Source organism: Dendrobates tinctorius, unplaced genomic scaffold, assembly GCF_039654945.1.
Source record: "Dendrobates tinctorius isolate UK_male_01 unplaced genomic scaffold, ASM3965494v1 ptg000063l, whole genome shotgun sequence".
NCBI lineage: Eukaryota > Metazoa > Chordata > Amphibia > Anura > Dendrobatidae > Dendrobates > Dendrobates tinctorius.
The window spans coordinates 30,930,955-30,958,526 of NW_027361731.1; the positions used below are offsets into that span (position 1 = coordinate 30,930,955).

At 53.6% G+C, this 27,572-nt stretch overlaps 1 protein-coding gene across 1 annotated transcript; it reads left to right on the forward strand.

Annotated features, from left to right (window-relative positions):
- The first annotated feature begins 2,007 nt into the window (after positions 1–2,007).
- On the forward strand, positions 2,008–10,375 carry PSMD12 (proteasome 26S subunit, non-ATPase 12). The gene is made up of 11 exons (XM_073579808.1): positions 2,008–2,196; positions 7,302–7,361; positions 7,506–7,634; positions 7,842–7,949; positions 8,029–8,133; positions 8,372–8,521; positions 9,182–9,316; positions 9,391–9,503; positions 9,646–9,820; positions 9,904–9,981; positions 10,070–10,375. The coding sequence occupies exons 1-11, from the start codon at positions 2,092–2,094 to the stop codon at positions 10,277–10,279; spliced, it is 1,368 nt and encodes a 455-aa protein (XP_073435909.1). The 5' UTR covers positions 2,008–2,091; the 3' UTR covers positions 10,280–10,375.
- The last annotated feature ends 17,197 nt before the right edge of the window (positions 10,376–27,572 follow it).

A 27,572-nucleotide genomic window follows, 5' to 3' on the forward strand; every position in this document is an offset into this window, starting at 1 on the left:
GCTTCAGACAGGATTTTATCATGTATCTCTGTATACAGGGAGCTCCCCTTAGTGGTGGCTGCAGACAGGATCTTATCATGTATCTCTGTATACATGGAGCTCCCCCTAGTGGTGGCTGCAGACAGGATCTTATCATGTATCTCTGTATACATGGAGCTCCCCCTAGTGGAGGCTCCAGACAGGATCTTATCATGTATCTCTGTGTACAGGGAGCTCCCCCTTGTGGTGGCTGCAGACAGGATCTTATCATGTATCTCTGTGTACAGGGAGCTCCCCCTTGTGGTGGCTGCAGACAGGATCTTATCATGTATCTCTGTATACAGGGAACTCCCCCTAGTGGTGGCTGCAGACAGGATCTTATCATGTATCTCTGTATACGGGGAGCTCCCCCTAGTGGTGGCTGCAGACAGGATCTTATCATGTATCTCTGTATACCGGGAGCTCCCCCTAGTGGTGGCTGCAGACAGGATCTTATCATGTATCTCTGTATACAGGGAGCTCCCCCTAGTGGTGGCTGCAGACAGGATCTTATCATGTATCTCTGTATACCGGGAGCTCCCCCTAGTGGTGGCTGCAGACAGGATCTTATCATGTATCTCTGTATACAGGGAGCTCCCCCTAGTGGTGGCTGCAGACAGGATCTTATCATGTATCTCTGTATACATGGAGCTCCCCCTAGTGGTGATTGCAGACAGGATCTTATCATGTATCTCTATACAGGGAGCTCCCCCTAGTGGTGGCTGCAGACAGGATCTTATCATGTATCTCTGTATACAGGGGGCTCCCCCTAGTGGTGGCTGCAGACAGGATATTATCACGTATCTCTGTATACAGGGAGCTCCCCCTAGTGGTGGCTGCAGACAGGATCTTATCACGTATCTCTGTATACAGGGAGCTCCCCCTAGTGGTGACTGCAGACAGGATCTTATCATGTATCTCTGTATACTGGGAGCTCCCCCTAGTGGTGACTGCAGACAGGATATTATCATGTATCTCTGTATACAGGGAGCTTTCCCTAGTGGTGGCTGCAGACAGGATCTTATCATGTATCTCTGTACACAGGACGCTCCCCCTAGTGGTGGCTACAGACAGGATCTTATCATGTATCTCTGTATACAGGGATCTCCCCCTAGTGGTGGCTGCAGACAGAATCTTATCATGTATCTCTGTATATAGGGAGCTCCCCCTAGTGGTGGCTACAGACAGGATCTTATCATGTATCTCTGTATACAGAGTGCTCCCCCTAGTGGTGGCTGCAGACAGAATCTTATCATGTATCTCTGTATACAGGGAGCTTTCCCTAGTGGTGACTGCAGACAGGATCTTATCATGTATCTCTGTATACAGGGAGCTCCCCCTAGTGGTGGCTACAGACAGGATCTTATCATTTATCTCTGTATACAGGGAGCTCCCCCTAGTGGTGGCTACAGACAGGATCTTATCATGTATCTCTGTATACAGAGTGCTCCCCCTAGTGGTGGCTGCAGATAGGATCTTATGTATCTCTGTATACAGGGAGCTCCCCCTAGTGGTGGCTACAGACAGGATCTTATCATGTATCTATGTATACAGGGAGCTCCCCCTAGTGGTGCCTACAGACAGGATCTTATCATGTATCTCTGTATACAGGGGGCTTTCCCTAGTGGTGACTGCAGGCAGGATGTTAAAGGATAATGTGCATCTGCCATAGAATATGGCATCAGTGATGGTGAGGGCCTCCAGCACAAGACTGAGGACCACGTAGAACCTACGGAAGACTGTGGCTGATAGCATTCAGGCTACTGTTCTCTGTTATCAGCTGGTGGTCGTGGCCTTATCACGTTTTTTATAGAAAATAGCGACAATTATTTTTGCTTTCAACTAAAAATTTAGTTTTGTCATTTTGTACTAATTCAAATAAAGCTGAATGAAGGCAAAAAAGACGAGACGTGACGTCATTGGGCTGTCCGCCGCGATCGCCTGACTCCTTTCTTCTCCATTGTCATCGGGGTCCTGACCGCTGTAGGTGTCCTGGTGGCGCCTGCTCCATCCCCTGCTGCCCCTGGTTCCCCAGTGTCCCGTGCTGCTGTCAGGCTGCAGCCCGGAGCCACCATGTCTGAGGATACGGAGCGCTCTGATGGCCGCATCGTGAAGATGGAGGTGGACTACAGCGCCACGGTGGACCAGCGGCTGCCGGAGTGCGAGAAGCTGGTGGCGGTGAGAGGGGAGCAGCGGCTGAGTCACGCCGGCCCGGGGATGAGAAGGCCGGAGGAGAAGGAAGGGACGTCAGACAGGAGGAAGAAGAGGCCGCATAGACCGGGGGAGAAGGAGGAAGGCGCAGCAGGGACCGGGGGGGCAGGAAGGAGGGGGCCGCAGAGACCGGGGGAGAAAGAAGAAGGGTCCGCAGACACCAGGGCAGAAGGAAGGAGGGGGCCGCAGAGACCGGGGGAACAGGAAGGAGGGGGCCGCAGAGACCGGGGGAGAAGGAAGAAGGGGCCGCAGAGATCGGGGGAGAAGGAAGAAGGGGCCGCAGACACCAGGGCAGAAGGAAGAAGGGGCCGCAGATACCAGGGCAGAAGGAAGGAGGGGGCCGCAGAGACCGGGGGAGCAGGAAGGAGGGGGCCGCAGAGACCGGGGGAGAAGGAAGAAGGGGCCGCAGACACCAGGGCAGAAGGAAGAAGGGGCCGCAGATACCAGGGCAGAAGGAAGGAGGGGGCCGCAGATACCAGGGCAGAAGGAAGGAGGGGGCCGCAGAGACCGGGGGAGCAGGAAGGAGGGGGCCGCAGAGACCGGGGGAGAAGGAAGAAGGGGCCGCAGACACCAGGGCAGAAGGAAGAAGGGGCCGCAGATACCAGGGCAGAAGGAAGGAGGGGGCCGCAGAGACCGGGGGAGCAGGAAGGAGGGGGCCGCAGAGACCGGGGGAGGAGGAAGGAGGGGGCCGCAGAGACCGGGGGAGCAGGAAGGAGGGGGCCGCAGAGACCGGGGGAGCAGGAAGGAGGGGGCCGCAGAGACCGGGGGAGCAGGAAGGAGGGGGCCGCAGAGACCGGGGGAGCAGGAAGGAGGGGGCCGCAGAGACCCGGGGAGAAGGAAGAAGGGGCCGCAGAGACCCGGGGAGAAGGAAGAAGGGGCCGCAGAGATCGGGGGAGCAGGAAGAAGGGGCCGCAGAGATCGGGGGGGCAGGAAGGAGGGGGCCGCAGAGACCGGGGGAGAAAGAAGAAGGGGCCGCAGACACCAGGGCAGAAGGAAGAAGGGGCCGCAGAGACCGGGGGAGAAAGAAGAAGGGGCCGCAGACACCAGGGCAGAAGGAAGGAGGGGGCCGCAGAGACCGGGGGAGAAGGAAGGAGGGGGCCGCAGAGATCGGGGGAGAAGGAAGAAGGGGCCGCAGACACCAGGGCAGAAGGAAGAAGGGGCCGCAGACACCAGGGCAGAAGGAAGGAGGGGGCCGCAGAGACCGGGGGAGCAGGAAGGAGGTTCAGAGACCGGGGGAGAAGGAAGAAGGGGCCGCAGACACCAGGGCAGAAGGAAGAAGGGGCCGCAGATACCAGGGCAGAAGGAAGGAGGGGGCCGCAGAGACCGGGGGAGCAGGAAGGAGGTTCAGAGACCGGGGGAGAAGGAAGAAGGTTCAGAGACCGGGGGAGAAGGAAGGGGCCGCAGACACCAGGGCAGAAGGAAGGAGGGGGCCGCAGAGACCGGGGGAGCAGGAAGGAGGGGGCCGCAGAGACCGGGGGAGCAGGAAGGAGGGGGCCGCAGAGACCGGGGGAGCAGGAAGGAGGGGGCCGCAGAGACCGGGGGAGCAGGAAGGGGCCGCAGTCACCAGTGCAGAAGGAAGAAGGGGCCGCAGAGACCGGGGGAGAAGGAAGAAGGGGCCGCAGAGACCGGGGGAGCAGGAAGGAGGGGGCCGCAGAGACCGGGGGAGAAGGAAGAAGGGGCTGCAGAGACCGGGGGAGAAGGAAGGGGCCGCAGACACCAGGGCAGAAGGAAGAAGGGGCTGCAGAGACCGGGGGAGAAGGAGGGGGCCGCAGACACCAGGGCAGAAGGAAGAAGGGGCCGCAGAGACCGGGGGAGATGGGGCCGCAGAGACCGGGGGAGATGGGGCCGCAGAGACCGGGGGAGATGGGGCCGCAGAGACCGGGGGAGAAGGAAGAAGGGGCCGCAGAGAAGGGGCCGCAGAGAGCGGGGGAGAAGGAAGAAGGGGCCGCAGAGACCTGGGGAGCAGGAAGGAGGGGGCCGCAGAGACCGGGGGAGCAGGAAGGAGGGGGCCGCAGAGATCTGAGGAGAAGGAAGGAGGCTCAGAGATCGGGGGAGAAGGAAGGGGCCGCAGAGACTGGGGGAGAAGGAAGGAGGCTCAGAGACCGGGGGAGAAGGAAGGAAGGGGCCACAGAGACCAGGGGAGAAGGAAGAGACCGGGGGAGAAGGAAGGAAGGGGCCACAGAGACCGGGGGAGAAGGAAGGAAGGGGCCACAGAGACCGGGGGAGAAGGAAGGAAGGGGCCACAGAGACCGGGGGAGAAGGAAGGAAGGGGCCACAGAGACCGGGGGAGAAGGAAGGAAGGGGCCACAGAGACCGGGGGAGAAGGAAGGAAGGGGCCACAGAGACCGGGGGAGAAGGAAGGAGGCTCAGAGATCGGGGGAGAAGGAAGGAGGCCGTAGAGACCGGGGGAGAAGGAAGGAAGGGGCCACAGAGACCGGGGGAGAAGGAAGGAGGCTCAGAGACCGGGGGAGAAGGAAGGAAGGGCCCGCAGAGACCGGGGGAGAAGGAAGGAGGCTCAGAGATCGGGGGAGAAGGAAGGAGGCCGTAGAGACCGGGGGGAGAAGGAGGAAGGGGCTACAGAGAACGGGGGAGAAGGAAGGAGGTGTGTGGGTGCTGGACCCTCACTCATCTGATATTGGTAGAGATGTTCTGGACCACCCATTTAATTTTAATTGAATTTTTCTAGTAGATGTCCAGGGTCATGTGATCACAGCTCCTCCAATCGGCTCCTCGGGGTCATGTGATCGCAGCTCCTCCGCTTGGGGGGTCATGTGATCGCCGTTCCTCCGCTTGGGGGGGTCATGTGATTGCAGCTCCTCCGCTTGGGGGGTCATGTGATAGCAGCTCCTCCGCTCGGGGTCCTGTGATCGCAGCTCCTCTGCTCGGCTCCTCGGGGTCATGTGATCACGGCTCCTCGGGGTCATGTGATTGCAGCTCCCCTACTCAGCTACTCGGGGTAATGTGATTGCAGCTCCTCGGGGGACAAGTAAGGGTCCGCAGAGACCGGGGGAGAAGGAAGAAGGCTGTAGAGACGGGGGAAAAGGAAGAAGTGGCCACAGAGACCGGGGGAGAAGGAAGGGGCCGCAGAGACCGAGGGAGAAGGAAGGAGATGTGTGCACGTGTGTGTGTGTGGGGGTGCTGGACCCTCACTCATCTGATTGGTAGAGATGTTCTGGACCACCCCTGTTATGAATGGGTCACCAAGGAGGATAGCAGGCCCAGGCTAAGCCACCAGAAAACCAGAGATGTTAGTAACTAAGCGGATTGCAGACCCCTGATCCTATCCACACAACTAGCAGTAGCCGTGGAGCGTACCTACGAAGCCCTAGACGCCTCAGCACAGCCGGAGAACTAAATAAGCCTAAAGCAAGAAAGGTGAAATCTAAACTGCAGACCCCAAAGGAATAGATAGCCCCCAAACATATATTGTCGATGAGACAAGATGAAAACACAAACGCAGGCAGAAAAGTAGACTGAGCAAATGATGGGGCCCACACTGACTAGACAGGACAGGAAAGGAAAGACACTGTCTGTCTGCAATCACCAAAAACCCTGAAAAATCCAACATGTCTGATGCTCAAAAAAACACTGAAGTCGCATGACTTCGCCCCCACTATATCAGCACTCTGGTATATACTGAAAGCAAAGCAAAAAGAGACCAATATAAAAGGGGACAGAACAAACTGACACAAGCAGTAACATATGGGCGGTGATCCAGCACAGCCCCAGCTGGAGCCGGCTGACCCGCACAAAGCAGAGATAGAAAAAAACAGAGTAAATGCAAAAAGATTAGCAAATGAACCACTTAGCTGAACTATGCAGGAACAGCGCAGGAGACATCAGAAGGCACAGGAAGAAAATCACCAGCAGGGATTGAAGGAAGTCAGCTGTCTTAAATACACCAGTCAGAAACCCCAGATCTCCAATCGTCGTCATTATCAGGTGGCAAGCCTCTTGTCAGTCTGACCAGCTCCACTACCTACAGTAACCACCAGAGGGAGTCCAGAAAGAGAACTTGCAACACCTCTGGTAATCTGACCAGCTCCAGTAACCACCAGAGGGATCCCAGAAAGAGAACTCGCAACACCTCTGTCAATCTGACCAGCTCCACTACCTTCAGTAACCACCAGAGGGAGCCCAGAAAGAGAATTGACAACACACCCCTTTAATTTTAATTGAATCTTTCTAGTAGATGTCCAGGGTCATGTGATCACAGCTCCTCCAATTGGCTCCTCGAGGTCATGTGATGCTCGGAGTCATGTGATCGCAGCTCCTCCTCTCGGGGGTCATGTGATCACAGCTCCTCCAATTGACTCCTCTGGGTCATGTGATCGCAGCTCCTATGCTTGGGGTCATGTGATCGCAGCTCCTCCGCTCGGGGTCATGTGATCGCGGCTCCTCCGCTCGGGGTCATGAGATGGCGGCTCCTCCGCTCGGGGTCATGAGATGGCGGCTCCTCCGCTCGGGGTCGTGAGATGGCGGCTCCTCCGCTCGGGGTCGTGAGATGGCGGCTCCTCCGCTCGGGGTCGTGAGATGGCGGCTCCTCCGCTCGGGGTCGTGAGATGGCGGCTCCTCCGCTCGGGGTCGTGAGATGGCGGCTCCTCCGCTCGGGGTCGTGAGATGGCGGCTCCTCCGCTCGGGGTCATGTGATTGCGGCTCCTCGGGGTCATGTGATTGCAGCTCCTCGGGGTCATGTGATTGCGGCTCCTCCGCTCGGGGTCATGTGATTGCTGCTCCTCGGGGTCATGTGATTGCTGCTCTTCGGGGTCATGTGATTGCTGCTCCTTGGGGTCATGTGATTGCTGCTCCTCCGCTCTGGGTCATGTGATTGCTTCTGCTCCTCGGGGGTCATGTGATTGCTTCTCCTCGGGGGTCATGTGATTGCTTCTCCTCGGGGGGGTCATGTGATTGCAGCTCCTCGGGGTCATGTGATGGCGCATCCTCCGCTCGGGGTCATGTGATGGCGCATCCTCCGCTCGGGGTCATGTGATGGCGGCTCCTCGGGGTCATGTGATGGCGGCTCCTCGGGGTCATGTGATGCTTTATTAAGTTCTCCTTTTCTTTTGTTACAGGAGGGGAAACTGCAGGAAGTGATCGAAACCCTGCTGTCCCTGGAGAAGCAGACCCGCACGGTGCGTACGATGAGGGGTCCCTGCTGGACACCTGGCGTGGGGGGAGGGGCCACTGCTGGACTTCTGTGACCTGATGACGACTTGCTGGACCCTGTAGTCCCCCGGCAACGTCTCCTCGTGTCATGGTTCCTTCTTGTCTTGCAGGCGTCTGACATGGTGTCCACGTCTCGTATCCTGGTGGCCGTGGTGAAGATGTGCTATGAAGCTAAAGACTGGGACCTGCTGAACGAGAACATCATGCTGCTGTCAAAGAGGCGGAGTCAACTGAAGCAGGTGCCGCCCCCATACTGCTATGTCTGACCTCTCTGGGGGGGTGATATTTTTTGGGGGTCACATTGATGTACTGGTACATCAGTGTCTCATGTTGTCCGACACCCGTTTACTGTGGCCCCTATGGATGTGTGATATTTGGGGTCTTCCACCCTGGGTATGGGGCGGTCCTGTCACCATATGATCCATCTCTGGGACGTTTCTCCCCAGGCCGTGGCCAAAATGGTGCAGCAGTGCTGTAAGTACGTGGAGGAGATGGCGGAGCTTCCCATCAAGCTGCGGTTAATCGACACGCTGCGGACAGTCACCGAGGGGAAGGTGAGCCAATGAGACTTTCCTTTCACTGACAGTAAGCAGAGAGGTTGCGATGGCCGTGCTGACAACTCTTCCCATGCAGATCTATGTGGAGATAGAACGGGCCCGTCTCACCAAGACCTTGGCCGCCATCAAGGAGCAGAGCGGAGACGTGACAGAGGCGGCGTCCATCCTGCAGGAGCTCCAGGTGAGGACCCTCCGTATTCACAGGCCCTCCGTATTCACAGGCCCTCCATACTCACAGGTCCTCCATACTCATGGTCATGGGACAGTGATGTGATGCCGGAGCGTCTGGTCAGTGCGGGGAAAGCACAATGGCTCCAACCTCGACAGCACCGGACGGGCAGCCTCCGATCTGTCATGTAAAGGCCCCCGTGTCCATGATCTGGTCACCTAGTCCTGTAATGTCCCCTCTGTGGTTGTAGGTGGAGACCTATGGATCCATGGAGAAGAAGGAGAAGGTGGAGTTCATCCTGGAGCAGATGCGCCTCTGCCTGGCGGTGAAGGATTATATCCGCACCCAGATCATCAGCAAGAAGATCAACACCAAGTTCTTCCAGGACGAGAACAGCGAGGTAAGGACACCACAAAAGACCAGCGAGGGCGGAGACCCCAATAAACTCTGATCCTGTATTATACCCCAGAGCTGCACTCACTATTCTGCTGGTGCAGTCACTGTGTACATACATTACTGATCCTGAGTTACATCCTGTATTATACTCCAGAGCTGCACTCACTATTCTGCTGAAGCAGTCACTGTGTACATACATTACATTACTGATCCTGAGTTACATTCTGTATTATACCCCAGAGCTGCACTCACTATTCTGCTGGTGCAGTCACTGTGTACATACATTACATTACTGATCCTGAGTTACATCCTGTATTATACTCCAGAGCTGCACTCACTATTCTGCTGGTGCACTCACTGTATACATACATTACTGATCCTGAGTTACATCCTGTATTATACCCCAGAGCTGCACTCACTATTCTGCTGGTGCACTCACTGTATACATACATTACTGATCCTGAGTTACATCCTGTATTATACTCCAGAGCTGCACTCACTATTCTGCTGGTGCAGGCACTGTGTACATACATTACTGATCCTGAACTGATCCTCCAGAGCTGCACTCACTGTTCTGTAGCTTCGGAGCTGAACTCTTGCAGCATTCTCCCCGCCCCGTGGTTCTTCTGCCTCAGTTATCTCCATTCTTCGCTCTCGTCTGCAGCAGCTGAAGCTGAAATACTACAATCTGATGATCCAGGTGGACCAACACGAGGGCTCCTACCTCTCTATCTGTAAGCACTACCGTGCCATTTACGACACGCCCTGCATCCAGGCGGAGAGCGAGAAGTGGCAGCAGGTGAGTTGTGCGCGCCGTCCCGGCAGTGTGTGCCCACCGCAGCAGTCACATGACCATGCACACCTCTCCCGCAGGCTCTGAAGAGCGTCGTCCTCTATGTCATCCTGTCCCCCTACGACAACGAGCAGTCCGACCTAGTGCACAGGATAAGTGGCGACAAGAAGCTGGAAGAAATCCCTAAGTACAAGTAAGTGACTTGCAGTCCCATGTAAGAGCGTGGCTGACAGTGGTAATGTAGAAGTTACTTTTAGTCCCATGTAACAGCACAGTGATGAGTCTCGGTGTTCATAATGGAATAGCTGCAGTCCCATGTAACCCTCTCTCGGCAGGGATTTGCTCAAGCTCTTCACCACCATGGAGCTGATGCGGTGGTCCGTGCTGGTGGAGGAGTATGGGAAGGAGCTGCGGGAAGGCTCTCTGGACAGCGTGGCCACGGACGTCTTCAGTTTCTCGGAGCAGGGGGAGAAGCACTGGAAGGACCTGAAGAATCGCGTGGTGGAGCACGTAAGCGCTACCTGCTTCTGGGGTCTGGGAGGGTCGGGGGTCCGCCGCTGCGACCTCTCACCGCCACTTTTGCGTCGTAACAGAATATTCGGATAATGGCCAAGTACTACACGCGGATCACAATGAAGAGGATGGCGCAGATGCTGGACCTGTCTGTGGATGTAAGTGATCGCCTGCAGCGTGTGCACCCACCCGATTGGCTGTAATGGCCGGGCTGTTTAACCCACGTTCTTCCTCTCTCCTCTCCAGGAATCGGAGGAATTCCTCTCCACGTTGGTCGTGAATAAAACCATCTACGCCAAGGTGGACCGCCTGGCCGGTATCATCAACTTCCAGAGGCCCAAGGACCCCAACGACCTCCTGAACGACTGGTCGCAGAAGCTGAACTCGCTGATGGCGCTGGTTAACAAGACCACCCACCTGATTGCCAAGGAGGAGATGATCCACAACCTGCAGTGAGGGGCGGTGGCGTCACAATGTATCATATTCCACCTTTTTATGTTTTTAGTTTTTGTTTTGAATTAATATTAATAATAAAATCTACGTGAACGATGACTGCGCCAATTCTGCCGCCCCCACATGATGTGACATGCGCCCCAGATAGAGGGGGCAGTAACGGAGCAGATGTGGGCTGGAGCACTGGAACTATGGATGAGGGAGTGCAGACAGTGTCAGAGCGGCGTCCATTTAGGAGGGGAGCGTATCAAGGGGATCTGCGCGGCGTCCAGTATAGGAGGGGGAGCCCATTGAGAGGGTCAGTGTGGAGTCCAGAATGGTAGGGGAGCGCAGTGAGAGGGTCAGCATACTGTCCAGAACAGGAAGGGCAGTGCAGTGAGAGGGTCAGCGTGGTGTCCAGTATCAGAGGGGAGCGCAGTGAGAGGGTCAGCATACCGTCCAGAACAGGAAGGGCAGTGCAGTGAGAGGGTCAGCGTGGTGTCCAGTATCAGAGGGGAGCGCAGTGAGGGTCAGTGTGGAGTCCAGTATGGTACGGGAGCGCAGTGAGAGGGTCAGCATACCGTCCAGAACAGGAAGGGCAGTGCAGTGAGAGGGTCAGCGTGGTGTCCAGTATCAGAGGGGAGCGCAGTGAGGGTCAGTGTGGAGTCCAGTATGGTACGGGAGCGCAGTGAGAGGGTCAGCATACCGTCCAGAACAGGAAGGGCAGTGCAGTGAGAGGGTCAGCGTGGTGTCCAGTATCAGAGGGGAGCGCAGTGAGGGTCAGTGTGGAGTCCAGTATGGTACGGGAGCGCAGTGGGGGGTTCAGCGCAGCGTCTAGTATGGGAGGGTAATGCAGTGAGATGGTCAGAGTGGTGTCTAGTGTAGGAGGGGAGCGCAGTGAGGGAGGGATTCAGCGTGGTGTCCTGTATGGGAGGGTAGCGTAATGAGGGATTCAGCGTGGAGTCCTGTATGGGAGGGGAGTGTAATGAGGGATTCAGCGTGGCGTCCTGTATGGGAGAAGAGTGTAATGGGGGATTCAGCGTGGCGTCCTGTATGGGAGAAGAGTGTAATGGGGGATTCAGCGTGGCGTCCTGTATGGGAGGAGAGTGTAATGAGGGATTCAGCGTGGCGTCCTGTATGGGAGGAGAGTGTAATGAGGGATTCAGCGTGGTGTCCTGTATGGGAGGAGAGTGTAATGGGGGATTCAGCGTGGCGTCCTGTATGGGAGAAGAGTGTAATAGGGGATTCAGTGTGGCGTCCTGTATGGGAGAAGAGTGTAATGGGGGGATTCAGCGTGGCGTCCTGTATGGGAGGGGAGTGTAATGGGGGATTCAGCGTGGCGTCCTGTATGGGAGGGGAGCGTAATGGATTCAGCGTGGCATCCTGTATGGGACGAGAGCGTAATGAGGGATTCAGTGTGGTGTCCTGTATGGGAGAAGAGTGTAATGTGGGATTCAGCGTGGCATCCTGTATGGGAGGAGAGTGTAATGGGGGGATTCAGCGTGGCGTCCTGTATGAGAGAAGAGTGTAATGGGGGATTCAGCGTGGCATCCTGTATGGGAGGGGAGTGTAATGAGGGATTCAGCGTGGCGTCCTGTATGGGAGAAGAGTGTAATGTGGGATTCAGCGTGGCATCCTGTATGGGAGGAGAGTGTAATGGGGGGATTCAGCGTGGCGTCCTGTATGGGAGAAGAGTGTAATGGGGCATTCAGCGTGGCATCCTGTATGGGATGGGAGTGTAATGAGGGATTCAGCGTGGCGTCCTGTATGGGAGAAGAGTGTAATGTGGGATTCAGCGTGGCATCCTGTATGGGAGGAGAGTGTAATGGGGGGATTCAGCGTGGCGTCCTGTATGGGAGAAGAGTGTAATGAGGGATTCAGCGTGGTGTCCTGTATGGGAGAAGAGTGTAATGTGGGATTCAGCGTGGCATCCTGTATGGGAGAGGAGTGTAATGAGGGATTCAGCGTGGCGTCCTGTATGGGAGGAGAGTGTAATGAGGGATTCAGCGTGGCGTCCTGTATGGGAGGAGAGCGTAATGAGGGATTCAGCGTGGCGTCCTGTATGGGAGAAGAGTGTAATGGGGGGATTCAGCGTGGCGTCCTGTATGGGAGGGGAGCGTAATGGATTCAGCGTGGCGTCCTGTATGGGAGGGGAGCGTAATGTGGGATTCAGCGTGGCGTCCTGTATGGGACGAGAGCGTAATGAGGGATTCAGTGTGGTGTCCTGTATGGGAGAAGAGCGTAATGAGGGATTCGGCGTGGCGTCCTGTATGGGAGGAGAGTGTAATGAGGGATTCAGCGTGGCGTCCTGTATGGGAGGAGAGTTTAATGAGGGATTCAGTGTGGTGTCCTGTATGGGAGGGTGGCGTAATGAGGGATTCAGCGTGGCGTCTTGTATGGGGTATGGGAGGGGAGCGTAATGAGGGATTCGGCATGGCGTCCCTTATAGGAGGGCAGTGTAATGAGGGATTCAGCGTGGCGTCCTGTATGGGAGGGGAGTGTAATGAGGGATTCGGCGTGGCGTCCTGTATGGGAGGAGAGCGTAATGAGGGATTCGGCGTGGCGTCCTGTATGGGAGGGGAGCGTAATGGGGGATTCGGCGTGGCGTCCTGTATGGGAGGGCAGCGTAATGAGGGATTCGGCGTGGCGTCCTGTATGGGAGGGCACCGTAATGAGGGATTCAGCGTGGCATCCTGTGTGGGGGAGAGCGTAATGAGGGATTCAGCGTGGCGTCCTGTGTGGGAGGGGAGCGTAATGGGGGATTCAGCGTGGCGTCCTGTGTGGGAGGGGAGCGTAATGAGGGATTCATCGTGGCGTCCTGTATGGGAGGAGGGCGTAATGGGGGGATTCAGCGTGGCGTCCTGTATGGGAGGGGGGTGTAATGAGGGATTCAGCTTGGCGTCCTGTATGGGAGGGGAGGGTAATGAGAGATTCAGTGTGGCGTCCTGTGTAGAAGGGGAGCGCAGTGAGGAATTCAGCGTGGCATCCTGCATGGGAGACGAGCGTAATGAGGGATTCAGCGTGGCGTCCAGTATTGGAGGGTAACGCAGTGACAGGGTCTGCACGGCATACAGTATGGGATGGGAGCGCAGTGAGAGGGTCAGTGTGGAGTCCAGTATGGTAGGGGAATGCAGTGAGTGGGTCAGCGTGGTGTCCCGTATAGGAGAGCGCTGCGAGGTGGTCAGAGCTGCGTCCATCATAGGAGGTGGGAGCACAGTGAGAGCGGCTGCCCTGCATCCAGTATAGGAACGGCGCGCAGTGAGGGGGTGGAAAGTATCACAAATCTCCCTCATCACTTTGGACATAGAAGGAGTCACTTGGTCCGACTGGATCTCCTTTGGCAGGCATTAAAAGGAGAAAACATGGACTAGCTCTCGGGCTATACTCCTGGCCGAGGAGTTTCTCAGTGGTACCGTGTTGCATAGTTAATTGCCACCAGGATGTTTTGGTGAAGAGCCAGGCAAAGCATCAGAATTGGCGCATCTAATAGATGTGCCTTTCCTGGGCAGCTGCGGGCTGCTATTTTTAGGCTGGGGGGCCCAAAATCAATGGCCCCTTACCAGCCTGAGAATACCAGCCCCCATTTGTCTGCTTTAGCTTGGCTGGTTATGAAAAATGGGGTGAACTCACGTCGGGTTTTTCATTCATTCACTTATTTAGAGAGATCGCAGGGGGTGGGTGAGGAATACCCCGATCATCTGCTTTTGCTGTCACTGATATTATCTCGGACTCATTGGTCACCGTTTTGTCCTCGTCACCAGCAAGGACACAGGGGGAACTCATCTGTGTTCAACTGCGATGGGGGTTCATCATGGTTGAACTGCCTCCTGAGTATCTTGGTACCTCCGTCTTACGTCACAGAACAGGCTAAAGTCCCGACCTGTTATCATCGGGGCTCTCCCCCGTCTCTCACACTTCCAGTCTCTCACCTTTCCAGTCCATCTCACACTTCTGGTGTCTCTCTCGGAATCACACTTTTGGTCTGTCTACGTCTCCCTCACACTTTTGGTCTCTCCTAGTCTCCTTCATACTTCCACAGTGTCTCACAATTTCAGTCTCTCTCCGACTCTCACTGTCTTGACTCTGTTGTCGGGTGTCCCGGGACTCCTTCCCTGTCCCTTACACTAGGGGGCGCCCTAGCTCACTCTGTTCCCCGGTCTATTTCTGATGAACACGCTGGGGCCAGGTACCTTGCCTTAGCTCCTGAATCTGCCCTCGGTTTGTACCCCTCCTCCACCCAGGGAAAAGGAGAGTAGTAGTGTACCGTGATGCACCGACCAGACTAAGGCCTCTTTCACACATCAGTTTTTTGCCAACAGTCACAATCGGTCGGTTTTTGAAAAAAAACATCCAGCGACTGATGCCGCTGGATCCGTTTTTTTCCTCATAGACTTGTATTAGCGACGGATGGCCGCACGTTTCATCCGTCGTTCGACGGATCCGTTGGAAATTCTTTGTCTGTCGGCCGGACACGACGCACAGAGCAACGTTTTTTGTGTCCGTCGAAAAAGTCGGACAGCGACGTATCCATCGCCGTCCGCTAGAATGGACGCCTGTCAAATGACGGAATCCAGTGAGGGATTCCGTTTTTGTAACTGAGCATGCTCAGTTTACCTCTGGTCACTGGTGTCAGCTGATGAGACAACTGATCCCATCATCCGACACCTACTACCACTGATTGCAGTGAGAGCAGGAGCTGCGGATGGGAGTATTCTTCTGCTGCTCCTGCGCTGAATATAAATAAAATTAAAAAAAAAGCATGGGGTCCCCCCCATTTTTGACAACCAGCCTTGCTAAAGCAAACAGCTGGGGGCTGATATTCTCAGGCTGACAAGGGGCCATTGATCTTGGCCCCTCACAGACTAAAAATAGCAGCCCGCAAATGCCCAGAAAAGGCGCATCTATTAGAACACGCACAGACACTGCAGGTGGCTACATACTCCTGGACATCCTGATGTACCCCTGACCATCAAAAACACATTAAGAAGATCTGTGGTGGCTTTATTACCGGGATGTCCAGCCAAAACCAAATCATGATGTTCACAAAGAACTCTCAGACGGAACTTCTCAAGTTCGGAGCTTACAGTCGCAATAACCACCTCTATAGTATGGGAACCACTGTACAATTATCTCCACCCCCAGGAAAATGAGATAACACATCCGCCTTAGTGTTCTTGTTCCCCGGCCTTTATGTGACAATAAAGCTACACCTGGTGAAGAACAATGCCCATCTCGCCTGTCGAGGTGTTAGACGTTTAGCAGACTCTAGATATACAAGAGTGTTATGATCCGTGATTGCCGTAGCGGGATGAACTGGCCCCTACAAAAAATGACGCCACTCTTACAAGGCCCACTTGATTGCCAAGAGTTCCCTGTTACCAATGTCATAATTTCTCTCTGCAGATGATTTTTTTTTTTAAAGTATGCACATGGACGCCATTTACCAGGACACACATCCTTGCATTTATTTGTGAAAAAAAGGAAAATTTCGCAATTTTCCAACTTTGAATTTTCATGTCCTTAAGTCACAGAGATATGGCACACAAAATACTTAGTAGGTAACATTTCCCACATGTTTACTTTACATCAGCACAATTTTGGAACCAAAATTTTCTTTTGTTAGGAAGTTATAAGGGTTAAAAGTTGACCAGCGATTTCTCATTTTTACAACGCCATTTTTTTTTTAGGGACCACATCACATTTGAAGTCACTTTGAGGGGTCTATATGATAGAAAATACCCAAAAGTGACACCATTCTAAAAACTGCACCCCTCAAGGTGCTCAAAACCACATTCAAGAAGTTTATTAAACCTTCAGGTGCTTCATAGGAATTTTTGGATTGTTTAAAAAAAAAAAACATTTAACTTTTTTTCCCAAAAAATTTACTTGAGATCCAATTTGTTTTAATTTGCCAAGGGTAACAGGGGAAATTGGACCCCAAAAGTTGTTGTGCAATTTGTCTTGAGCATGCTGATACCCCATATATGCAGGTAAACCACTGTTTGGGCGCATGGCAGAGCTCAGAAGGGAAGGCGCGCCGTTTGACTTTTCAATGCAAAATTGGCTGGAATTGAGATCGTAAGCCATGTCGTGTTTGGAGAGCCCCTGATGTGCCTAAACAGCGGAAACCCCCACAAGTTACCCCATTTTGGAAGGTAGACCCCCTGCACGGAACTTATCTAGATGTGTGGTGAGAACTTTGAACCCCCAAGTGCTTCACAGAAGTTTATAATGTAGAGCCGTAAAAATAAAAAATCATATTTTTTTCACAAAAATGATCTTTTCGCCCCCAATTTTCTATTTTCCCAAAGGTAACAAGAGAAATCGGACCCCGAAAGTTGTTGAGCAATTTGTCCTGAGTAGGCTGAGGCCGTGCCCGCTCCTGGCATATAGTGCCGGTAGTAGTCCGTGACCGCTCCTGGCATTTAGTGCCGGGTGTTAGCTGTGAGAATCAGCTGACAACAGGCCGCGATCCCCCCCGTGAGCGCGGCTGATCACCTATGACGTACTATTCTGTCCATGGGAATTAAGTCCCAGGTCACATGGAATAATACGTCTGAGGTCAGAGATGGGTTCAAGAGGTCCAGGATGAGAGGGAGAAGATACGGATCCCAGAGCGTGATCTGATTGAGTTTGCGGAAATCTAGGCAGGAGTGTAACCCACCATCTTTCTTTACAAAGAAAAACACCGCGGCAATATGGCATGAGGATAGTCTGATATGACCTTTAGCCAGGCTTTCCGCGATGTAGGCCTTCATGGCCTGCGTCTCTGGACCAGAGATATTAGTCTGCTCTTAGGCAGCTTTGCATTAGGAACAAGATTAACGGCGCAGTCATAAGGACGATGGGGAGAAGTCCTTGGCATCCATGCTCTGAGAACCCATTCCCAAAGTCAGACAGCTATGTATTATTTATTTATATAGCACCACTGATTCCATGGTGCGGTACATGAGAAGGGGTTACATACAAATTACAGATATCACCGAGAGTAAACTAACAATGACAGACTGACACAGAGGGGAGAGGACCCTGCCCTTTCAGGCTTACATTCTACGGGATGGTGGGGAAGGAGACAGTAGGTTGGGGGGTTGCAGCAGCTCCGGTGTTGGTTGAGGTGATATCTCCGGTAGTGGTGAGGAGGTAGCGGGGTCATTGCAGACTGTAGGCTTTCCTGAAGAGATGGGTTTTCAGGTTTCGTCTGAAGGATCCGAATGTATTTAGGCACAGACTGGGTATACACCCTAGCAAGCAGGGTACCCAAGCAATGTCCTTGACAATACTCCCCCCCACTCCCCGAGTCTGCCAATCTACCGCAGGGTTGTGCAGAGTGAGCCAAGGAAGTCCAAGACCCCAGGTGAGGGCAGACCCTCCAGCACATTACAGTCAATACCTTCGATGGAGATTATGAATATATGTCTGGACAGTGTGTGTGGCCTGAGGCCCTGGACGAACCAAGCACCGATCAAGTTAAACCCTGCCCAACTGTCCACAAAGGCAAAAACAACCACCTTATTTTTGACCAAATGGATTTCAGCAGGCAGAAAAAATTGTGTCCTACCCACAAAGGAGATATGTACACCTGGGTTGCTAACCTCCCCGCAACTCGGTCTCCTTAGTTTTTTGGCAGCTGTTTACACTGAGATATGGAAGAACATATGCTCACTAAATTGCCCTTTCTCCTACAGTAAAAATATACACCCCGTTTGCGCCAAACAAGACTGCTTTCCAGGATTAGATGCCGCACCCAACTACATGGGTTCCTCAGATGACTCAGACCAGGTTTCCCTTGGCCTCGGACCCCCCACATATTGGGATGTCTCCCTATGTATCTGGCGGAGACGGCAATCCACCAGGACAGCCAGAGAAATGGCCGCCACAAGGGAGACTGAAGTCTCATACAGGGCAAAGGCATCCTTTACTCTTACTGATAGCCCTTCACAGAACTGGCTACAGAGTGCAGGGCCATTCCACTAAGTGTCCGTGGACCACCTCCAAAACTTGGAGTAATACTCCTCCAGCCGGTCTCACTGCTGAAGCTGACGTAGTGTAGACTCAGCCAGGGAGTCGCAGTCGGAGTAGTGGTATATAAAACCCAGAGCAAGAAAAAAAATCCTCCACCGTCTGGAGCAACTGGGAATGAGACGGGAGAGAAAATGCCCATGCTTTGGGAGTCCCCCTGAAGGATAGAGATTATCCACATCTGTTGCTTCTCAGATCCTGAGGAACAAGGACGTAATGTGAAGTATAGCTTACTGTCCTCCCTGAAAACAGCAAACTTTTCTCACCGCACCAGAGAATCTGTCAGGCAAAGCAATCTTGGGCTCCACTAAGGGTCGCCTGGGAGTCATGGTCCCCAAACCTGATGTGTTAGGGGGTTGCAAAACGACAGAGCGTAGATCTGCCACCTCCTAGCTGAGCTGCAACAGTTGCCGTCATAATGGATAAAAAAAACGGCTACGGTCAGAGATAATCTCATGACTCTGTTGTCGGGTGTCCCAGGACCAGGGGCTCCTTCCCTGTCCCTAACACTAGAGGCGCTCTAGCTCGCCCTTTTCCCCTGACTACTTCTGATGGTGAAGACACCAGGGTCCACATACCTTGTCTATGCTCCTGAATCAGCTCTCAATCTGTACCCTTGCCCCACCCTGGGAAGAGGGGAGTATTAGTCTGTCCTTGTCTCTCTCACACTTCCGGTCTCTCCCCGTCTCTCTCACAATTCCAGTCTCTCCCTGTCTCTCTCACAATTCCAGTCTCACAATTCCAATCTCTTTCCGTCTCCCTCACACTTCCAGTCTCTTTCTGTCTCCCTCACACTTCCAGTCTGTCTGAGTCTCTATCATAATTCAGGTCTCTCCCCATCTCTCTCACACTTCCTGTCTCTGACACTTCCGGTCTTTCCTTTCTCTCACACACTCCCCATCTCTCTCACACTTCCCATCTGTAACGGGGTCTACCAAGCTGGGGTACCTCTTTCATTACCACCCCGTGTTTTCGGAGGTCCGCTCTGCGTTGGCTGGAGTCTGAATAAATGACGCTGGCTGGAATGCCTTGGTTACATGGGCGCACATAAAAGATCACTGCTTCTCCATGTATTTCCAGTCTGACAACACTTTACTCACAGGACACAGAATATATCACACAGATACAGAGGGCAGGCCAATAGAAAAGTGGCAGGCCAGACATGCATTACAAAAGCCGCAGGTGGCCGGAGCCTGCCGATGTTTACTGTGGGAATTACAAAGGAGGGGAGAGGGTGGACAAAAGGAGAATATCGTGTCCCCTCTGCCCAGGGGCGCAGCCTGTGAACTAATGCATTAGGGACATGCATCTCACATGGAACCCATTATACATATATAACTGCACAACACACTCTGGGTGCTGAGAGGTTCTGTAACACGGCTCCCCTTTTCAGCGACGCGATGGGCATACACAGTCTGATCCTCAACGGATCGGTTTGGGGATGACCTAAGTTTATGGGGTTGGTACAAGTTCCGTTTGTCGACTTAGTCCATCGGCGTTACCGTTTTGTTTGCCGGGTCTGTGGTGGATGGTGAAGTCCAGAAGTTGTAGGGCTAAACTCCACCGCAGCAATCTGGCGTTGTCTCCGGAGACCCGATTAAGCCAGACTAGGGGATTATGGTCCGTTAGGAAGGAAAACTGTCGTCCATACAAATATGGTTGCAACTTCTTGAGTGCCCATACTACCGCCAGGCACTCCTTCTCGATAGGCGCATAGCTTACTTCACGGGGCAGTAGTTTCCGACTCAGGTAAGCTACCGGGTGTTCTTGGCCGTCCGGCCCGACTTGGCTCAGTACTGCCCCCAATCCAAACATAGAAGCGTCTGTGTGAACAAGGAAACGTTTAGTTGGATCGGGTGCAGCCAATACAGGGGTATTGGTGAGGGCGGCCTTTAGTTGGCGGAAGGCTTCCTCACACTCTGAGGTCCTGGTTACCTGACGGGGTTGGTTCTTACGGGTCAGATCAGTGAGGGGCTTGGCTACGCTGCTGTAATTGGGAACGAATTTCCTGTAATACCCCGCTGTCCCTAGAAGCGCCATGAGCTGGGTTTTAGTGCGTGGGATGGGCCACTTGGCTATGGCCTCAATCTTGGCTGGTTCTGGTCGCTGTTTCCCACTTCCCACCCAATGCCCTAAATACTGAACCTCTGCTTTGCCCACGTGACACTTGTTTGGGTTCAGCGTGATTCCGGCCTGGTGGATCCTGTCCAATACTGTCTCTAGGTGATTTAGATGCTCTTCCCATGTCGCACTGTAGATGGCGATGTCGTCCAGGTAGGCACAAGCATAGTCCTGGAGACCATCCAGAAGCCGGTCAGCCAGCCTCTGGAAGGTCGCCGGGGCATTCTTCATCCCAAATGGCATAACTCGAAACTGGAATAAGCCGGAGTGACAAATGCCGACTTGGGAATAGCGTCAGGACTAAGGGGAATCTGCCAGTAGCCTTTGCATAGATCGATGGTGGTCAAATACTTTGCCCCCGCCAGTCGGTCTAACAACTCATCCACACGCGGCATGGGGTATGCATCCGTCACTGTTTTCTCATTGAGCCTACAATAGTCTACACAAAACCGTGTAGTCCCATCCTTCTTGGGCACTAACACTACGGGGGATGCCCAGAGACTATCTGACTCTTCAATGACCCCTAAACGCAGCATCTCTTGTATATCTTGTCGCATCGCCTCTCGTACAGACTCAGGGACGCGGAAGGGGTTTTGTCACAGGGGAGTCTGATCCTGGGTCTCAACCTTGTGTTGTGCCAGGCGAGTGTACCCTGGTCTCCCCGAAAACATCCTCTGTCGCTGCCTCAACAACTCCTCCGCCTGCTGTCTCTCCCGGGCGCCTAGGTCTTCACCCAAGTGTATCTGGTCCCATGTTTTAGAATGAGTCCTTTCCCCTAAGACATCCGGCAAGGGAAGTCCGGCTAAATCCTCTGCTTCAGGTGCACAGATGGCCACTACCTCTTCAGGGCGCACCCGGTAGGGCTTCAGCATATTCACGTGGAACATGCGGATAACCCTTGGGTCGTCACAATAGGCGACATTATAGGTTGTGTCGGCTATTTTCCCCACTACCTGGTAGTTGTTTTCCATTCATTCCTTTCCTCCTGTAGAAGGGGTATCATATCCCACTGCTGCCACCAGTGTAACAGGGTCTACCAAGCTGGGGTACCTCTTTCAGTACCAACCCGTGTTTTCGGAGGTCCGCTCTGCGTTGGCTGGAGTCTGAATGAATGACGCTGGCTGGAATGCCTTGGTTACATGGGCGCATATAAAAGATCACTGCTTCTCCATGTATTTCCAGTCTGACAACACTTTACTCACAGGACACAGAATATATCGCACAGATACAGAGGGCAGGCCAATAGAAAAGTGGCAGGCCAGACATACATTACAAAAGCCGCAGGTGGCCGGAGCCTGCCGATGTTTACTGTGGGAATTACAAAGGTGGGGGGAGGGTGGACAAAAGGAGAATATCGTGTCCCCTCTGCCCAGGGGCGCAGCCTGTGAACTGATGCATTAGGGACATGCAACTCACATGGAACCCATTATACATACATATAACTGCACAACACACTCTGGGTGCTGAGTGATTCTGTAACACCGTCTTTCTCACACTACCGGTTTCTCCCCCACTTCCGGTCTATCCCCATCTCTCTCACACTTCCCATCTCTCCCAGTCGCTCTGACACTTCCCGTCTCTCCCACACTTCCCGTCTCTCCCCATCTCTCACACTTCCGTTCTCTCCCTGTCTCCCTCACACTTCCTGTCTCTCCCCGTCTCTCTCACACTTCCGGTCTCTCCCCATCTCTCTCACACTTCCGATCTCTCCCCATCTCTCTCACACTTGTTTTTTCCCCCACTTCCTGTCTCTCACTTCTGGTCTCTCCCTGTCTCTATGACACTCTGTCTCTATGACCGGTCTCTTCCCGTCTCTCAAACTTCCGACCTCAATCAAACTTTCGGCCTCTCCCCATCTCTCTCACAATTTGGATCTCTCCCCGTCTCCTTCACACTTTCGGTCTCTCCCCATCTCTCTCACATTTCCGCTCTCTCACACTTCCGGCCTCACCCCGTCTCTCTCACTCTTACAGTCTCACCCCATCTCTCTCAGACTTCCGGTCTCTTCCCCACTTTCCGTCTCTCTCACACATACGGTCTCTCCCCGCCTCCCTCACACTTCCAGTCTCTCCCCGTCTGCCTCACATTTCCTGTCTCTCCCCGTCTCTCTCACACTTCCGGTCTCTCCACATTTCTCTCACACTTCCGATCTCTCCCCATCTCTCTCACACTTCCGATCTCTCCCCATCTCTCGCACACTTCCGGTTTTCCCCCCACTTCCTGTCTCTCACTTCTGGTCTCTCCCTGTCTCTCAAACTTCCGACCTCAATCAAACTTTCGGCCTCTCCCCATCTCTCTCACAATTTGGATCTCTCCCCGTCTCCCTCACACTTCCGCTCTCTCACACTTCTGGCCTCACCCCGTCTCTCTCACTCTTCCAGTCTCACCCCATCTCTCTCAGACTTCCGGTCTCTTCCCCACTTCCGGTCTCTCCCCGTCTCCCTCACACTTCCGGTCTCTCCCCGTCTCCCTCAAACTTCCGGTCTCACCCCGTCTCCCTCACACTTCCGGTCTCACCCCGTCTCCCTCACACTTCCGGTCTCACCCCGTCTCCCTCACACTTCCGGTCTCACCCCGTCTCTCTCACACTTCCGGCCTCACCCCGTCTCCCTCACACTTCCGGCCTCACCCCGTCTCCCTCACACTTCTGGCCTCACCCCGTCTCCCTCACACTTCTGGCCTCACCCCGTCTCCCTCACACTTCTGGCCTCACCCCGTCTCCCTCACACTTCCGGTCTCACCTCGTCTCCCTCACACTTCCGGTCTCACCCCGTCTCCCTCACACTTCCGGTCTCTCCCCGTCTCCCTCACACTTCCGGTCTCTTCCACACTTCCAGTCTCTCAAATTCAAATGAGATTTATTGGCAGGAATAAGTATATGTTAGCATTGCCAAAGCAAATGGCAAAATAGGGGGATAGGGGTGGGCATATAGGAGTCCATGACATATCAGGCTCTTAGTTGGGGATAGGGACATGTCCGGGGTGGGGTATAGAAGTCCATGACATATCAGCCTCCTCTTAGTTTGTGGCAGGCATTGACATATTCCGCTGCTATGGCCGCTGCACTTTCCTCTTCCCGCAGTATTATCCGGAGTTTCTCTTCCTCCTCCATGGAGGAGAAGTCTGGGAGGAGATCATACAGTCTCTTGAAGTGAGTGTCCCTCACTGCAGAGTATTTGGTGCACCTCAGCAGGAAGTGGGCCTCGTCCTCCAAGGCCTCCTGGGGGCACTGCTGGCAGAGTCTGCTCTCGGGGTTTGTAGTTCTGTCAGTGCCGACCGGTTTCGATGAGTAGGCTGTGGGTGCTCAGCCTGTACCGGCTCAGGATCTGTCACTCTTTGGGGTTTTCTAGTTTCTCTAGATATGGGGCCAGTTGGTACTTCCTCTGTAGGTTCAGGTATATCATCAGTTTCTGGGATTTGTTTATGTCGTTCCTCCAGTTGCGTGATATTCCTCTTTGACTTTGTGTACCTTCTTCTGGATTTCGCCTTTTGTCAGGTCATATAGGTTGATGGCTTGGTCAGACTGGCTTTGGGTACTTTGTGTTGGGAAACTTCCTGGGGCTTCCTGGTGTAGGAAGGCTTTCTGATGGTAGGAGCAGGGACTACTACTTTGTAGATGAGCCTTGAAAGACAGCGCCTTCTTCTGGATTGCAATGTGTAGTGGGAATCTGCCCAGCTCTGCTCTGCAGGCGCTGTTTGATGTCCTCCGATGGACTTGGATAAGATGCTTGCAGAACTCTAGGTGGAATATTTCAGTCGGCCCAGCATCTTACTTTGACTAATTTGGGTATGAGACTGGGCCCCAGACCTCACTGCCGTACAGAAGGATCGGGGCAATGATGGAGTCGAGATTTTTAGCCAGACGGTTACTGGCGCCTTGAGAAGGTACAGACGTCTTCTGATGGCATAGAAGGCTTTGGATGCCTTGTCTTTCAGTAACTCTATGGCTTGCTTGAAGCTCCCTGACTGGCTGAGTTCTAGGCCCAGGTAGGTGTATTTGTTGGTTTCTGTAAGTGGACAGTTGTCTATCATAAAGGTAGGATGGTCAGTAGGGTTCTGCTTTCTTTTCTGGAACACCATGATATTAGTTTTCTTCTGGTTGATTGGCAGTGCCATGTGTTGCAGAAGGTCTCTAGGATTTTCAGGTGATATTGGAGGCCTTTCTCAGTTGGTGATAACACAAGGTCATCAACATACAGCAGAAATTTCACCTGGGTGTCATGGAGGGTGAGTCCTGGTGCTGAGGAGGACTCTAGGGACCCCACTAGCTCATTGATGTAGATGTTAAAGAGCGTTGGACTGGGGCTGCAGCCCAGTCTCAATCCTCGGTTCTGTTGGAAATAGGCCGTCCTCCCTTTGACCCTCACGCTGCAACTGTTCTCAGTTTAGGAGCTTCGGATGACATATGTTTAGCCTCCTATTCCGCTCCCCAGCAGTTTTAGGGATAGTCCTGGGTGCCACACTGAGTCGAAGGCCTTCTTGAAGTCCATAAAACAGGCGTATATCTTCCCGTTCTTGATGAGGCTGTGCAGGGTATAGATGTGGTGAGTGGTGCGGTGGTTCAGCATGAACCCTGCTTGGCTCTTGCTGAGGACGTTGTGCTCGGTGAGGAAGGAGAGGATCCTCTTGTTCAGGATGCAGTTGCAGAGTTTACCCAGGTTGCTGCTGACACATATCCCCCAGTAGTTTGCTGGGTCATCCTGGTCCCCGTTTTTGTGTATAGGGGTTAAGAGGCCTTGGTTCCAATTTTTGGGGAAGCAGCCAGCCTGCAGTAGAATATTAAATAGTTCTCTCTCACACTTCCGGTCTCTCCCCATCTCTCTCACATTTCCCATCTCTCCCACACTTCCGGTCTCTTCCCATCTCTCTCACATTTCCCATCTCTACCTGTCTCTCTCACACTTCCGGTCTTTCCCGTCTCTCCCCATCTGTCTCACACTTCCCGTGTCTCCTCATCTGTCTCACACTTCCCTTCTCTCCCCATCTCCCTCACACTTTCTGCCTCTTCCCCACGTTCCGTCTCTCCCCATCACTCTCACACTTCCCGTCTCGTCCCATCTCCCTCACACTTTCCATCTCTTCCCGTCTCTCCCCATCTCTCTCACACTCCCCTTCCGGGTGAAAAAAGTGACCAAAAATGTATTCTGCCATTACCAAATACAACGTTTCAGCCATATTGTGGCCTTTTTCAAGTACTTGGATGCTGCTCTTCCTTTTGTCTAAATGGATTTCTCTGTTCATCTGGGTTCCTGAACTTGGAGCGTGCATCCTCACTATCCCTGCTGTGCTGTTGGCTGTCTTTTTATAGTTCTCTCACACTTCCCTGTCTATCCTTGTCTCTCTCACACTTACGGTCTCTCCCCATCTGTCACACACTTCCCGTCTGTCTCTCACACTTCCTGTCTCTTCCCCGTCTCCCTTGCACTTCCCGTCTCTACCTGTCTCTCTCACACTTCCCGTCTCTCTCTCTCACACTTCCCGTCTCGTCCCATCTCCCTCACACTTTCCATCTCTTCCCATCTCTCCCCATCTCTCACACTTCCCATCCGGGTGAAAAAAGTGACCAAAAATGTATTCTGCCATTACCAAATACAACGTTTCGGCCATATTGTGGCCTTTTTCAAGTACTTGGATGCTGCTCTTCCTTTTGTCTAAATGGATTTCTCTGTTCATCTGGGTTCCTGAACTTGGAGCGTGCATCCTCACTATCCCTGCTGTGCTGTTGGCTGTCTTTTTATAGTTCTCTCACACTTCCTGTCTATCCTTGTCTCTCTCACACTTCCGGTCTCTCCCCATCTGTCACACACTTCCCGTCTCTCCCCATCTGTCACACACTTCCCGTCTCTCCCCATCTGTCATACACTTCCCGTCTTTCCCCGTCTGTCACACACTTCCCGTCTCTCCCGGTCTCTCTCACACTTCCCGTCTCTCTCACACTTCCCGTCTCCCTCACACTTCCCGTCTCTCTCCACTTCTCATCTCTCCCCATCTGTCACACACTTCCCGTCTCTCCCCATCTGTCTCACACTTCCCGTCTCTCCTCGTCTCCCTCACACTTCCCATCTCTCCCCATCTGTCACACACTTACCGTCTCTCCCCATCTCTCACACTTCCCGTCTCTCCCCATCTCTCTCACACTTTCCGTCTCTCTCACACTTCCCGTCTCTTCCCCGTCTCCATTGCACTTCCCGTCTCTACCTGTCTCTCTCATACATCCCGTCTCTCTCTCTCACACTTCCCATCTCCCTCATACTTTCCATCTCTTCCCGTCTCTCCCCATCTCTCACACACTTCCCATCCGGGTGAAAAAAGTAACCAAAAATTTATTCTGCCATTACCAAATACAACGTTTCGGCCATATTGTGGCCTTTTTCAAGTACTTGGATGCTGCTCTTCCTTTTGTCTAAATGGATTTCTCTGTTCATCTGGGTTCCTGAACTTGGAGCGTGCATCCTCACTATCCCTGCTGTGCTGTTGGCTGTCTTTTTATAGTTCTCTCACACTTCCTTGTCTATCCTTGTCTCTCTCACACTTCCAGTCTCTCCCCATCTGTCACACACTTCCCGTCTCTCCCCATCTGTCACACACTTCCCGTCTCTCCCCATCTCTCTCACACTTCCCGTCTCTCACACTTCCCGTCTCTCCTCGTCTCCCTCACACTTCCCGTCTCTCCCCGTCTCTCACACTTCCCGTCTCTCCCCATCTGTCACACACTTCCCGTCTCTCCCCATCTGTCACACTTCCCGTCTCTCCCAATCTCTCTCACACTTCCCGTCTCTCCCAATCTCTCTCACACTTCCCGTCTCTCCCGATATCTCTCACACTTCCCGTCTCCCCCAATCTCTCTCACACTTTCCGTCTCTCTCGCACTTCCCGTCTCTATCTGTCTCTCACACTTCCCGTCTCTTCCCCGTCTCCCTCGCACTTCCCGTCTCTACCTGTCTCTTCCCCACTTCCCGTCTCTACCTGTCTCTCTCACACTTCCCGTCTCTTCCCCACTTCCCGTCTCTACCTATCTCTTCCCCACTTCCCGTCTCTACCTGTCTCTCTCACACTTCCCATCTCTCTCATACTTCCAATCTGTCTCACACTTCCCGTCTCCCTCACACTTCCAATCTCTACCTGTGTCTCTCACACTTCCCGTCTCTTCCCCACTTCACGTCTCCCTCGCAGTTCC